This window comes from Bufo gargarizans, chromosome 3 (assembly GCF_014858855.1).
Source record: "Bufo gargarizans isolate SCDJY-AF-19 chromosome 3, ASM1485885v1, whole genome shotgun sequence".
NCBI lineage: Eukaryota > Metazoa > Chordata > Amphibia > Anura > Bufonidae > Bufo > Bufo gargarizans.
In genome coordinates, this window is record NC_058082.1 from 48,654,324 (window position 1) to 48,669,428 (window position 15,105).

Sequence of the window (15,105 nt, forward strand, 5' to 3'; positions counted from 1 at the left end):
CACCCACACGAGGGAGCGAGCGGTGTACAGCACCCACACGAGGGAGCGAGCGGTGTACAGCACCCACACGAGGGAGCGAGCGGTGTACAGCACCCACACGAGGGAGCGAGCGGTGTACAGCACCCACACGAGGGAGCGAGCGGTGTACAGCACCCACACGAGGGAGCGAGCGGTGTACAGCACCCACACGAGGGAGCGAGCGGTGTACAGCACCCACACGAGGGAGCGAGCGGTGTACAGCACCCACACGAGGGAGGGAGGGAGCGAGCGGTGTACAGCACCCACACGAGGGAGGGAGTTCCAGGTTATCCTAAAACTATTTGTTCTGATGTTCCTAACATTTTTATAGTATTTTCTCTTCTATTATTTTTCCCCCCAGATTATTATGTTAGTTTTGGCTTGGAAACTAGAAGCAGAAAGCATGGGTTTCTTCACAAAGGAAGAGTGGTTAAAAGGAATGACTTCATTACAGTAAGTTTATTTTCTAGTGTTACCTACGGTGATAACTGACCCTGGTCCTTCGCCAATCACTCCGTAGGGACTAGTGCAGGAGTACTCTTCATTATATTAGGGGGAAAAAAATGTATGTAGTGTGAGCACCTATCAGCAGGATCAACCCTGTTAATCAGTTGCAGTGTTCACAAAATGCAAATGAGGGTTCAGTGCACCAAGGGATGGGGCCTCAGTGAAGTCAAAGATTTGGCCAATCTTCTAATAGCAGCAGAGATGGCTATTTCAGGAACCCCCATAAAAGTGGATGCATAGTGCACCGCGCAAGCCTGGCCACCTCTTCATTCACCTCTGTGGGAGTTCTGGAAATAGGCTCAGCTATTTTCGGCTCTCCCATACAAGGGAATAGTGAGCACACTGTGCATGCTAATTGCTCTCTCCATCGTTTTGGGGGCCCTGATCTAGAGATACCTGCACTCTGGGACCTGCTTCTATAAGACATTGGTGACATATCCTAGAACAGGGATCAGCAACGTCCGGCACTCCAGCTGTTTTGATACTGCAACTCCCAGCATGCTCCATTCACCTCTATGGGAGATCTGAGAACAGACGAGCAATTGTGCATGCTGGGAGTCGTAGTTTCACCACAGCTGGAGTGCTCCGGTTGTAAACCACCAAAGTGTTAGATGGCCAACCCCTTTAAGCTGTGTAATACTACAGTTCTTCATCAGCAGGAAACCGTCAGCTCATGAATGTCGAGGATACCAGAATATGTTCAGCTACTCTGGGATTTTATGAAAACTACTTCATGAAAAAATAGATGTGACCCATTGGTGGAATCGGGTTATCTGTTACTGCTTTATGTTGTCCCCAGATATGGCAGCACAGATTCAGTTTAAAGGGATTGTCTGAGTGTTTAATATTGATAACTTATCCGCAGGATAGGTCATCGATATCAAATCCATGGGGGTTCGACTACCAGCACCCTTCAATCAGCTGAGGAGGCTGTGGTGCTCTCATCTTACCAAGCACAGCACTGTCCATTTGATATTGCAGCTCAGCCCTATTCACTTAAATGGGACTGAGCTGCACCTAAGCCATTTGACTGATGAACGTGATGTCACTGGCCGAGGAAGACGTCGAAGTGCTCACTGGAGTGCCACAGCTGATCAGCAGGGCTGCCAGGAGTTCCCCACTGATCAGATATTGGTGACCTATCCTGAGGACAGGCCATCATTATGAAAATATCGGAGAACCTCTTTAAGGAGCAGATAAAACCAGAATGACCAGTCCCCATACTAAGTGATATGTCCTCTGTTAAATTTTGATCTGTGTTAACCTGCTTCTCATGCTTGTGTTTAAGATGTGACAGCACAGAAAAGTTACAGGGCAAATTTGATTATCTACGCGCTCAACTGAACGATAACACTGCCTTTAAGAATATTTACAGATATGCTTTTGACTTTGCTAGGGTAAGTACATGCAACGTCGCATGTCCACAGTTGCCAAGCTTCTGTGAGGTTCAGTATCTCCTGCCTCTGTGTTCTCATATTACATAATTCTGAATGATAAAGGGTAAGGTGTCTGATATTCTACAGTGTCAGTACACTGAACATCTGACATCAGCGCATGACAGGGGAAACAGGTACTGTCACGACGGGGAGTGGAGGAGAACCCCCCCACCGTACAATGTCAGGGGAGAATGGAATGCCACCAGGCCAGGATACCGGGATAAAGGAGCAGGAGACCACCTAATGCCACCCTAATCCAATCCCTGACCTCCTAACTGTATGAGCCAGCCTCGATGGTAGGGGGGCTCATACTCCGTAACCTGGGTCCTTCTGACCATAACGATCCCTGAAATAGGGAGTCTCCCACAGGCCTAGCAACAAAGGGAAAGCCAGTTAGCAAAACCCAGATTGGCAGATAAGCCCCAGCGTCCACAACACACATTGGATCAACAGCACTTACCTGCCACAACGACTGGGTGGAACAACATGTTGCTTGCTGACTTTAGGTTCCCCCTCCGGGAAACCCCTAAGACCCCCTTCCGGAGGAACAGACAAACGGGAACATCTAGCATCCATGCCGGACAGAATACACCAAACACTGACCAGACACGGAACAACAACTAGACGTACAACAACCCCAGAACATACACCACCACGAAACATAACAACAGGTAAGGTAGAGGATAAGGAGGAGAACATGGGAAAACATCGCTAAAGACCTTGATGTTCCACAAGAAGGCCCTCATGAACAGGTGAAACATCCAGAGAGGAGCAAAGCTCCTTCTCAAACAAAGGCAGACATACAAATGCCCTCAGGCTCACAACACTAGTATAAGAAGAGCCATGAGGCCACACCCAGCTCTACCTTGCACACAACTTAACCCCGAACACACCAGTATGGGAAGGAACACAAAACTTAAAGGTGAGATGTCAAAACATGCTTAAAGGGAACCTGTCACCAGGATTTTGCGCATAGAGCTGGGGACATGGGCTGCTAGATGGCCACTAGCACATCTGCAATACCCAGTCCCCATAGCTCTCTGCGCTTTTATTGTGTTACAAAACAGTTTTGATCCATATGCAATAACCTGAGATGAGTCAAGCGGAAAGGAGCCCAGCACCGCCCCGCGTCCTCCGAATCTCCTCCTTGCTGGCTGACGTCACAGAGCTGGAGCGCCGAAATCTCGCGATGCGCGAGCTAGCGCATGCGCAGTGTCGGCATCATGTTCATTCCCTGTACTGGCATCAGCACAGGGAACGAACTACGCATGCGCTAGCTCGTGCATCGCGAGATTTCGGCGCTCCAGCTCTGTGATGCCAGCAAGGAAGAGATTCGGAGGACGCGGGGCGGTGCTGGGCTCCTTTCCGCTTGACTCATCTCCGGATACAGGACTCATATCAGGTAATTTGCATATGGATCAAAACTGTTTTTTTAACACAATAAAAGCGCAGAGAGCTATGGGGACTGGGTACTGCAGATGTGCTAGTGGCCATCTAGCAGCCCATGTCCCCAGCTCTATGCACAAAATCCTGGTGACAGGTTCCCTTTAAACAACATGTTGCCACCGGCAACAAGCATGCATGGCAAAAGCGTCATGGTCCACTACACCAGACCATGACACAGCCGTGACAGGTACTTATAAATGGAAACCAGAACACAGGTCATACTCTGTGCTACATTGTAGAGAATTACCATATTTTTCGCTCTATAAGATGCACCTGCCCATAAGACACACCTAGGTTTTAGATGAAGAAAATCAATACTTTTCATCAGACCTAAGCTCAGACCCCCAATGTTAATTGGACCTCAGCTCAGAGCCCCATTGTTAATAAGACCCCCAGTCAGACCTTAAATCTGATCCCCATGTTTATAAGACCCCCAATCAGACCTCAGATCAGACCCCCAATGTAATTCAGACCTCAGATTAAAGGAAAAATAAATCAACTTCCCATGCTCCTGATGCCACCATACCTGAGGTCCAGCTCCTGCTATTTCTGCCTCGCTGTGCTGTGATTTGATGTCGCACAGTGTGAGGTCACATAGTGCACTGACATTTTTTAACGCTGTGCGCAGATCACAGCACAGTGTGCGGGCTGGCAGAAGAAGACCAGGGAGCTGCAAGTACTGCCAGCGCAAGGAGCGATGTATTCACCGGTCCTACTGTACTAATGAGCGCTTCCATAAAGGAAGCGCTCATTAGTATTCGCCCCATAAGACGCACTGACAGTTTCCCCCTCACTTTGGGGGAAAAAAGTTCATCTTATAGGCTGAAAAATACAGTATATTAGTAACTACAGCATATGAAGAGGTCCTTATTATATAGTTTTGCTGCATGGAATCTTTTTCTAATTTACATTTTATAGTAATTTTCTGCTTTATGTTAGGATAAGGACCAGCGGAGTCTGGATCTCGACACCGCAAAATCCATGTTGGCACTTCTGCTAGGAAGAACGTGGCCGTTGTTTTCTGTATTCTACCAGTATCTAGAGGTAAGAGAAGCAGGCACATTGGGCAGTGACTTCATTTTCCTGCTCTTTACCACCATCCTGTAGTGTGACCTTGTTTTGCTGCAGTACTAAAATTACATGTAGGAGCTGTAAGGACACAGGTTTTCTAGGACTTGGATAATGACATCCTATCTTCAGGATAGGTTATCAGTATCCTTGTACCCTCATCAATCAGCCGTTTCAGTTCTAGTCCATCCATTGTGTAGTTTTAAGTGCCGGAGTGCTGCAGATCGGCTCCAATTCATTTAAGAGGTTATCCCATGATTAATATAAAAAATAAAAAATCAGACATCGTATAGTACATGACAATCTCTTTCTAGCTAGAACCAGCCCTGTACCTGACATGGATCCAGAGATCTCCACATTTATTGTTCTGATTGAGTTAGATCACGCTGACCGCTCACGGGAACTGTCTTTTCTGCCTCAGCTCAGGGGGCGTGTCTCAGCTCTTCCTATCACAGCTCAGGGGGCGTGTCTCAGCTCTTCCTATCACAGCTCAGGGGGTGTGTCCATGCTCTCCCTATCACAGCTCAGGAGGCAGTTGACGGATGAAACTGAGCATGTGCGGCCTTCTCAGTGAGCAGGTCAAAGAAATAAGAAAAAGAACAAACTGCAGATGACGCCATACACATACATTTTATTGATTAGCTCAGAGACTATACAAAATGTGTAATTACATGCAATTACAAAAGTATTCAGATCCAGGTGCTGGTTTGAAAACTGTAGAATATTTTTCGTTGGACAACCCCTTTTAATTAGAGCTGAATGGCAGTAATCCAGCATGGCCACTACACACTGGATAGGACCTGGTGCTTGTGGCTCCATCGACTGTGTTGTTTCTGCCGTTAGCGACTGCCCAAAACAGCTGACCGGTGGGTTTGCTGAGTGTTGGACCCCCACTGACCTGATACTGATAACCTGTTCCGAGGATAGGCCATCAGTATCTTAGTATCAGAATACCCCTTTAACGTGGGGATGGGGCATCAGGTGGGGGCTATTGTTCCTTACAGATTCACAAAGTTCTTCTATTGCAACCATAGACAGTCCTTATGTCGGTTCCTCTGTGGAGTAAAGGGAAGTCACCACTTAGTTGGATGCAGATAATACACCAGTATGGAATAATTAGTGTGTGTATGTGGAAATATTTTGTTTTGTATTTATTGAGTAAGCATAAAGTAGTTTATATATAGAGATATAAATATATAGTTAGAGATATACAGAATCTCACAAAAGTCAGTACACCCCTCACATTTTTGTAAATATTTTATTCTATCTTTTCATGGGACCACACTGAAGATCTGATACAATGTAGAGTAGTCAGTGTACGGCTTGTATAACAGTGTAAATTTGGTGTGCCCTCAAAATAACTCAACACCAGCGATTAATGTCTAAACTGCAAAAGTGAGTACACCCCTAAGTGAAAATGGCCAGATTGTACCCAAAGTGTCAATATTTTGTGTGACCACCATTATTTTCCAGCACTGCCTTAACTCTCTTGGGCACGGAGTTCCCTGGAGGTTCACAGGTTTCCACTGGAATCCTCTTTCATCCTCCATGATGACATCACAGAGCTGGTGGATGTTAGAGACCTTGCGCTCCTCCACCTTCCGTTTGAGGATGCCTCACAGATGCTCAATAGGGTTTAGGTCTGGAGACTTGCTTGGCCAGTCCAGCACCTTTACCCTCAGTTTCTTAAGCAAGGCAGTGGTCATCTAGGAGGTGTTTGGGGTCGTTATCATTTCGGAATTCTGTCCTGCGGCCCAGTTTCCGAAGAGAAGGGTTTCATGGTTTCATCTCCTTAGTCTGCTGGTCTTCAGCAAACTGCGGGATTTCTTGTGCATCATCTTTAGAAGAGTCTTCCTTCTGGGACGACAGCCATGCAAACCAATTTGATGCAGTGTGCGGCGTATGGTCTGAGCACTGACAGGCCACCCCCACCCCTGTCACCTCTGCAGCAATGCCGGCAGCACTCATACAACCTCTGGATATGATGCTGAGCACATGCACTCAACTTCATTGGTCGACCATGGCGAGGCCTGTTCTCAGTGGAACCACTGTATGGTCTTGTCCATACATGCAGCTCAGTTTCAAGGTGTTGGCAATCTTATAGCCTAGGCTATCTTTATGTAGAGCAATCATTTTTTCAGATCCTCAGAGAACTCTTTGCCATGAGGTGCCATGTTGAACTTCCAGTGCCCAGTGAGAGCCATAACGCCAATTCTAACACAACTGCTCCCCATTCACACCTGAGACCTTGTCGTTGCCTTATTACCCTTTCTAATGCGGTTCTGAGCACTTTCCCGCTACGAGGAACCGTTCAAGAGTTTTGTTGAATTCGAATTGATTTGAGCAATGCAATTTATGGCTGGACGCCTTGGTGCGCGGCGACTGCAGCCGGAGAACGTTGTGTGGGGCTAATCCTGTGTCACACCGGTGGCAGATCGGCCTCTTCTTTCTTTTCTGAGCGCTTACTGATATAGTCAAATCTGAATGAATTTCTTATTTGTGTGGACGAGATAATAAAAACAACTTTTTTTTCCTTAAGGATTAAGTGAGCGTACAGCTTGCGCCTGCAAATGTGCGAGTTTTCAAAGGACCCCGTAGATTAATCTATTTCCAGCAATGAATGTAGATGTAGGAAATGCGTGGCGCATGGAGACTAAAAATAACATGTTTAATCAGATTTTTGGTGACTATCAGAGGTATTCAGACTGGAGCAGGAGTGAAAATGGCTGGAAATTAAAAATAAAATTATAATAATTAAAAAGAAAAGTATGCTCATCATATAAAATACCTTAAGGGAAACTCTAGGGAAGACCTTCTATAAATATTCATTAGGATTGTCTTTTGTCATTATGTATTATTGTAACTATTTATTCAGAGTCCTTATTTCCTAGGGGTCTGTACAGTAAGAGACCCTCAATCCATATGTATTAGGAGTCCCCTGTCATTATCTATGGGATTCACTACTGCCATTATTTATTAACCCCTACTGTCATTAATTGGATGCCTTTACTGTAATTACCCATTAGTAGTCCCTATAGTTACTGTTTATTAGAAATCCCCCTTGTTATTATTCACTATGTACACCATTGGAGGCAAACTTTTGTTTGATTGGATTTTAATCATTTTTTAGATAAAATCATATTTTCAATTGGCCTTTATTAAAAATATTGAGCCGTTCTGTCACAAAGGGTTAACTGCACTAGCAGGGGAGGGAAGGCGGCTAATTGGGCACACTTTGGCCATTGTCACTTAGGGGTGTACTCACTTTTGTTGCCAGCGGTTAGACATGAATAGCTGGTGTGGAGTTATTTTGAGGGCAAACCACATTTACACTGTTATACAAGCCGTACACTGACTACTGTACATTGTATCAAAGGGTCAGATCTCCAGTGTTGTCCCATGAAAAGATGGAATCAAATATTTACAAAAACATAAGGGGTGTACTCACTTTTGTCAGATACTGTGTGTGTGTGTGTGTTTATATACAGTCAGGTCCATAAATATTGGGACATCGACACAATTCTAACATTTTTGGCTCTATACACCACCACAATTGGAGGGTATTTACATCCAAATCAGGTGAACGGTGTAGGAATTACAACAGTTTGCATATGTGCCTCCTACTTGTTAAGGGACCAAAAGTAATGGGACAGAATAATAATCATAAATCAAACTTTCACCTTTTTAATACTTGGTTGCATATCCTCTGCAGTCAATTACAGCCTGAAGTCTGGAACGCATAGACATCACCAGACGCTGGGTTTCATCCCTGGTGATGCTCTGCCAGGCCTCTACTGCAACTGTCTTCAGTTCCTGCTTGTTCTTGGGGCATTTTCCCTTCAGTTTTGTCTTCAGCAAGTGAAATGCATGCTCAATCGGACTCAGGTCAGGTGATTGACTTGGCCATTGCATAACATTCCACTTCTTTCCCTTAAAAAACTTTGGTTGCTTTTGCAGTATGCTTTGGGTCATTGTCCATCTGCACTGTGATGCACCGTCCAATGAGTTCTGAAGCATTTGGTTGAATATGAGCAGATAATATTGCCCGAAACACTTCAGAATTCATCCTGCTGCTTTTGTCAGCAGTCACATCATCAATAAATACAAGAGAACCAGTTCCATTGGCAGCCATACATGCCCACGCCATGACACTACCACCACCATGCTTCACTGATGAGGTGGTATGCTTAGGATCATGAGCAGTTCCTTTCCTTCTCCATACTCTTCTCTTCCATCACTCTGGTACAAGTTGATCTTGGTCTCATCTGTCCATAGGATGTTGTTCCAGAACTGTGAAGGCTTTTTTAGATGTCGTTTGGCAAACTCTAATCTGGCCTTCCTGTTTTTGAGGCTCACCAATGGTTTACATCTTGTGGTGAACCCTCTGTATTCACTCTGGTGAAGTCTTCTCTTGATTGTTGACTTTGACACACATACACCTACCTCCTGGAGAGTGTTCTTGATCTGGCCAACTGTTGTGAAGGGTGTTTTTCTTCACCAGGGAAAGAATTCTTCGGTCATCCACCACAGTTGTTTTCCGTGGTCTTCTGGGTCTTTTGGTGTTGCTGAGCTCACCGGTGCGTTCCTTCTTTTTAAGAATGTTCCAAACAGTTGTTTTGGCCACGCCTAATGTTTTTGCCATCTCTCTGATGGGTTTGTTTTGTTTTATCAGCCTAATGATGGCTTGCTTCACTGATAGTGACAGCTCTTTGGATCTCATCTTGAGAGTTGACAGCAACAGATTCCAAATGCAAATGGCACACCTGAAATGAACTCTGGACCTTTTATCTGCTCATTGTAATTGGGATAATGAGGGAATAACACACACCTGGCCATGGAACAGCTGAGAAGCCAATTGTCCCATTACTTTTGGTCCCTTAACAAGTGGGAGGCACATATGCAAACTGTTGTAATTCCTGAACCGTTCACCTGATTTGGATGTAAATACCCTCAAATTAAAGCTGACTGTCTGCAGATAAAGCTCATCTTGTTTGTTTAATTTCAAATCCATTGTGGTGGTGCATAGAGCCAAAAATGTTAGCATTGTGTCAATGTCCCAATATTTATGGACCTGATTGTATAGGATATAGATATACAGTACAGACCAAAAGTTTGGACACACCTTCTCATTCAAAGAGTTTTCTTTATTTTCATGACTATGAAAATTGTAGATTCACACTGAAGGCATCAAAACTATGAATTAACACATGTGGAATTATATACATAACAAAAAAGTGTGAAACAACTGAAAATGTCATATTCTAGGTTCTTCAAAGTAGCCACCTTTTGCTTTGATTACTGCTTTGCACACTCTTGGCATTCTCTTGATGAGCTTCAAGAGGTAGTCACCTGAAATGGTCTTCCAACAGTCTTGAAGGAGTTCCCAGAGATGCTTAGCACTTGTTGGCCCTTTTGCCTTCACTCTGCGGTCCAGCTCACCCCAAACCATCTCGATTGGGTTCAGGTCCGGTGACTGTGGAGGCCAGGTCATCTGGCGCAGCACCCCATCACTCTCCTTCATGGTCAAATAGCCCTTACACAGCCTGGAGGTGTGTTTGGGGTCATTGTCCTGTTGAAAAATAAATGATGGTCCAACTAAACGCAAACCGGATGGAATAGCATGCCGCTGCAAGATGCTGTGGTAGCCATGCTGGTTCAGTATGCCTTCAATTTTGAATAAATCCCCAACAGTGTCACCAGCAAAGCACCCCCACACCATCACACCTCCTCCTCCATGCTTCACGGTGGGAACCAGGCATGTAGAGTCCATCCGTTCACCTTTTCTGCGTCGCACAAAGACACGGTGGTTGGAACCAAAGATCTCAAATTTGGACTCATCAGACCAAAGCACAGATTTCCACTGGTCTAATGTCCATTCCTTGTGTTCTTTAGCCCAAACAAGTCTCTTCTGCTTGTTGCCTGTCCTTAGCAGTGGTTTCCTAGCAGATATTCTACCATGAAGGCCTGATTCACACAGTCTCCTCTTAACAGTTGTTCTAGAGATGTGTCTGCTGCTAGAACTCTGTGTGGCATTGACCTGGTCTCTAATCTGAGCTGCTGTTAACCTGCGATTTCTGAGGCTGGTGACTCGGATGAACTTATCCTCCGCAGCAGAGGTGACTCTTGGTCTTCCTTTCCTGGGGCGGTCCGCATGTGAGCCAGTTTCTTTGTAGCGCTTGATGGTTTTTGTGACTGCACTTGGGGACACTTTCAAAGTTTTCCCAATTTTTCGGACTGACTGACCTTCATTTCTTAAAGTAATGATGGCCACTCGTTTTTCTTTACTTAGCTGCTTTTTTCTTGCCATAATACAAATTCTAACAGTCTATTCAGTAGGACTATCAGCTGTGTATCCACCTGACTTCTCCACAACGCAACTGATGGTCCCAACCCCATTTATAAGGCAAGAAATCCCACTTATTAAACCTGACAGGGCACACCTGTGAAGTGAAAACCATTTCAGGTGACTACCTCTTGAAGCTCATCAAGAGAATGCCAAGAGTGTGCAAAGCAGTAATCAAAGCAAAAGGTGGCTACTTTGAAGAACCTAGAATATGACATATTTTCAGTTGTTTCACACTTTTTTGTTATGTATATAATTCCACATGTGTTAATTCATAGTTTTGATGCCTTCAGTGTGAATCTACAATTTTTATAGTCATGAAAATAAAGAAAACTCTTTGAATGAGAAGGTGTGTCCAAACTTTTGGTCTGTACTGTATATGATATAGAGATATATCACTGCTGGAAAAAGTTTGTGAACCGAAGCGTTGCTACTGGTGAATAAACCTACACTTTTTTACTGAAGGAAGTGCCGTGGATACTTTTTGATTATATAAAAAGATAGAGATTTAGATATGTAGGTAGATATCAGATAATATATGAAGCAAATATCTTTGAAATCAAATCTCTCAAAAACTAATGCTGACATTCTCTATCCAATAGCAATCAAAGTACAGAGTTATGAACAAAGACCAGTGGTACAACGTGTTAGAGTTCAGCCGCACTGTTAATGCCGACCTTAGTAACTATGATGAAGACGGTGCCTGTGAGTATTCATGGGATTTTCAGTGCATGAATTAGGGGGATACCATCGAAACTGTGAACCTGTGTATTCACACGTGTGTGCATTTAATAGATTTGAGGGGGCATTTATTTTGTTATTTGCAGAATTTGTTGTACACGATATATGTGGCAAAATCTGCAACTTTACCTCTTCTCACCGCTTTTCTGAAGTGATGAGCAAAGAGGTAAGCGTGGCGCAAATTACCAGAACAAACTCCGTAGAGATGATGGTGGGAGATTTCAACTTGAGAGCATGCAGAATTGTGAATGCAGCTCTGGAGTACAGTACCAGCTATAAACCAGGACCAGTACAAGCCTGGTAATCCTAGGTTTTTAACAAAGTTGCTGTGTGTAAGTGAAGCTGCCTGTGGGTGTTGGTGCAGCCTTTGAATAGGATGCACTTACGCTATGCTAGCTGTACGCTAGTTTGGCCACAGCTATTACTGCTGATCCTGAGCATGCGTTCTCAGACTGGCTGGAAGTGTGATTTGCCGACTCCCTGCACGTAACTGCTGCTGCAAATCAGTCGCCTCAAAGTGGACGTCTGCAGGCACATCGCTTAACGTGTAGGTACGCCACACTTCTGGCCAGGCGGTGACTGAAAGCATCGGGGATGGAGACCCCCTTTTTAGCAATGAATATTTCTTGGCTGATTGGCCAAGAGTGATCATGTGACTAGCATTTCACGTATATTGCTTGGGTAGGAATAAGCTGAATGAGCAGAATGATGTGGAATCTGACAGGAACAAATCTTATTTGTTTTTAGAGGCATGTAGAGGTGCTGGGGCCTACCTAACATGGCTGTGTGCATGAAACTGTTGCCTTTTAATCCGCCGTGTAGTTTTGCTAAAAATCGCTTTTATCTAACCTGTCAATCTTCTGGATAAGGTGCCCAGGGCGTTTCTGAAGGTCTGAATCTGCCGCTCTCCGCCGCCGCCGTTGGTGCCCAGCTCCTCCCATGATCCTTTCAGCGCCACCTGGATGTAATGAAATCCGCCTCCGGCTCTCCTCAGTGCCCCCTCCTCCTTTTCAAAGATCGTGCGCACAGGCCTGTGCCTGATGCGCCCGTGTGGACTTTTAGATTCTGCCTCGTTGAGTGAGGCGCGTGCGCGTTCGCGCATGTTCGCGCGCGTGCGCACGCATGCGCACTTCGCTCAACGAGGCAGAATCTAAAAGTCCGCACGGGCGCATCAGGCGCCTGTGCGCACGCGCGGGATCTTTGAAAAGGAGGAGGGGGCACTGAGGAGAGCCGGAGGCGGATTTCATTACATCCAGGTGGCGCTGAAAGGATCATGGGAGGAGCTGGGCACCAACGGCGGCGGCGGAGAGCGGCAGTTAAAATCATTTTTACAGAAAAAAATATTATTTTGCAACAACTGTGTGACGATCCCTCTCAATCTTTCTAGGGCCCGTGCTCCTTGATGAATTTGTTGAGTGGCATAAAGTCCGCCAGATGTCATTATAGCAAAAGATATTCTGGAAAAAGGAAAAAAAAAATAGGAGAACTTTCTGGTGACCTAACACAAAGTATTTGAAGAATACTTTCATCTTTACCGAAGCCTTTTTTTTGTTTTGTTTTTGTTTTTAATGGAACTGAAGTTTTCTTGTTACACTTGGAGTCAGGAAGAAGCCGCGTCAGACTCGTCCCTGAAGTTACTGCTTCGATGGCGTTCACACTTGTCTTGGTCCACCAGACAAGTCTACCAGCGATGGCGAAAGCTCTTGGGTTCCTGGGTCACAAGTATCTCAGCCATTTCACTGGCACATTGTGTCCTCAAACCACTTTACGTACACGAAATGTGGAGAGACTTTTCTGTGCCCCAGAGCGTCTTGGATGAAACCTACTACTTTGGGTTAGACGTCACATCTGTATTGTAAACACGTTGTGTTTTTTTTTTTGTTTTTACATCCCGCATTTTTAATTGTGAAATGCTATGGAGAGGCAAATTTAATAACTGGACACAGAGGGCTGTCTTTACATTTCTATAGATGTTGGGATATCAGTGGCTTGTCACATTGGAAAGGGTCCTTTGATTAATGGTAGAAGTACCTGAATAATACGCTCACGTGAAAAGTTTTTAAAGGAGCGGTCCAGGATTTGAAAAAAAAATTTCTTTTTTTTTTCTTTCCCAGAAACAGAGTCACTCTGTCTGAGCTATGTCTAGTGTTCCAGCTTGGCACCTTTCAAGTTAATAAAGATGAAGTGCAATACCAGATACAGCCACACATGGACATGGGTGGCACTGTTGGTGGAAAAATGCAGGCTTTTTTTTGTTGTTGTTTAATCTGGGACTGCCCCTTTAAAAGTATGTTTGCATGGTCAGCCCATGCACCATTGAAAATTCTTCATGTAAGCATTAATCTTTATCTTTAGTGCTCACCCTAAGCATTTCAATGTCAAGGGGTTATATCGGATAGAAAGAGCAGTCTGTATTTTTTTTCCCCTCTCTCATTGTAAACAGCGCCACTATTGTTCATTGGTGGTGTCTGGTATTGCAGCTCAGCACCAGTCAAGTGAACAGGGCAATACCAGAAACAGCCCATGGGTAGGAGTGGCGCTGTTTGTCTGCTTATCTCATGCAAACTCTTAACAGCATAATGATCCTCTTTTGTTTCTGGACGCATTGCTGAATTAAAGCTATTAAAGGGCCCCTGTCAGCAGGTTTGTACCTATAAAACTGGCTGACCTGTTACATGTGCTTTTGGTAGCTGAAGACATCTGTGTTGGTCCCATGTTCATATGTGTCCGCATTGCTGAGAAAAATGATGTTTTAATATATGCAAATGAGCCTCTAGGAGCAACGGGGGCGTTACCATTACACCTGGAGGCTCTGCTCTCTCTGCAACTGCTGTGTCCTCTGCACTGACAGTGTAAATCCAATCACACCTGGCTCTGTCAAAGTGCACAGGGTACAGCAGTTGCAGAGAGAGCAGAGCCTCTAGGTGTAACGGTAACGCCCCCATTGCTCTCAGAGGCTCATTTGCATATATTAAAACATTATGTTTCTCAGTAATGCGGGCACATATGAACATGGGACCAACACAGATGTCTTCAGCTGCCAAGCGCACATGTAACAGGTCAGCCAGTGTCATAGGTACAAATCTGCTGACAGATGCCCTTTAAGTCGTCATTGTAAACTTTTTATGTACATATTACATTACATACATAAGGATATGGACTTGTGATGAAATGGACATAAGGATATGGACTTGTGATGTGCCCCCTTTAACCCCCACCACAGGTATTGCTGTACCTGCACAGGAAATATCCAGTGCGGTCCCATTAGTTTCCTCCAGCCATAGCGTCCATATGACCAGCCGTAATATTGTCCGCTGTGATGGCTAGCTTTTCAGTGACCCCAGTGATGTGAACTTCTAACCTGACTAGTAATGAATTAAAAAAGAAAATATTGACAGTCAGTAATGGATAAGTAGTTTCATATACAGTAGGTGTGTGGCTGCAATGCCGGCAGTGTAGGTGCAGTTTGCACCATGTTACTCCATAGGCTCGGATCTATGTGAGCCTTGAGAGATTTGGGGATCATTTTCGGGGGTGGCAATCGTC

General features: G+C 44.9%; 1 protein-coding gene across 2 annotated transcripts in view; it reads left to right on the forward strand.

Annotated features, from left to right (window-relative positions):
• Positions 1–13,026, forward strand: part of DCUN1D5 (defective in cullin neddylation 1 domain containing 5) — a 35,819-nt gene extending 22,793 nt beyond the window's left edge. For both annotated transcript variants that reach the window (XM_044286903.1, XM_044286904.1), the window contains 5 exons: positions 380–471; positions 1,814–1,922; positions 4,347–4,451; positions 11,421–11,523; positions 12,947–13,026. In XM_044286903.1, coding sequence (XP_044142838.1) covers positions 380–471; positions 1,814–1,922; positions 4,347–4,451; positions 11,421–11,523; positions 12,947–13,005 — 468 coding nt within the window. In that variant the 3' untranslated portion in view covers positions 13,006–13,026. The remainder of the gene's footprint in view (positions 1–379; positions 472–1,813; positions 1,923–4,346; positions 4,452–11,420; positions 11,524–12,946) is intronic.
• Positions 13,027–15,105: the final 2,079 nt, after the last annotated feature.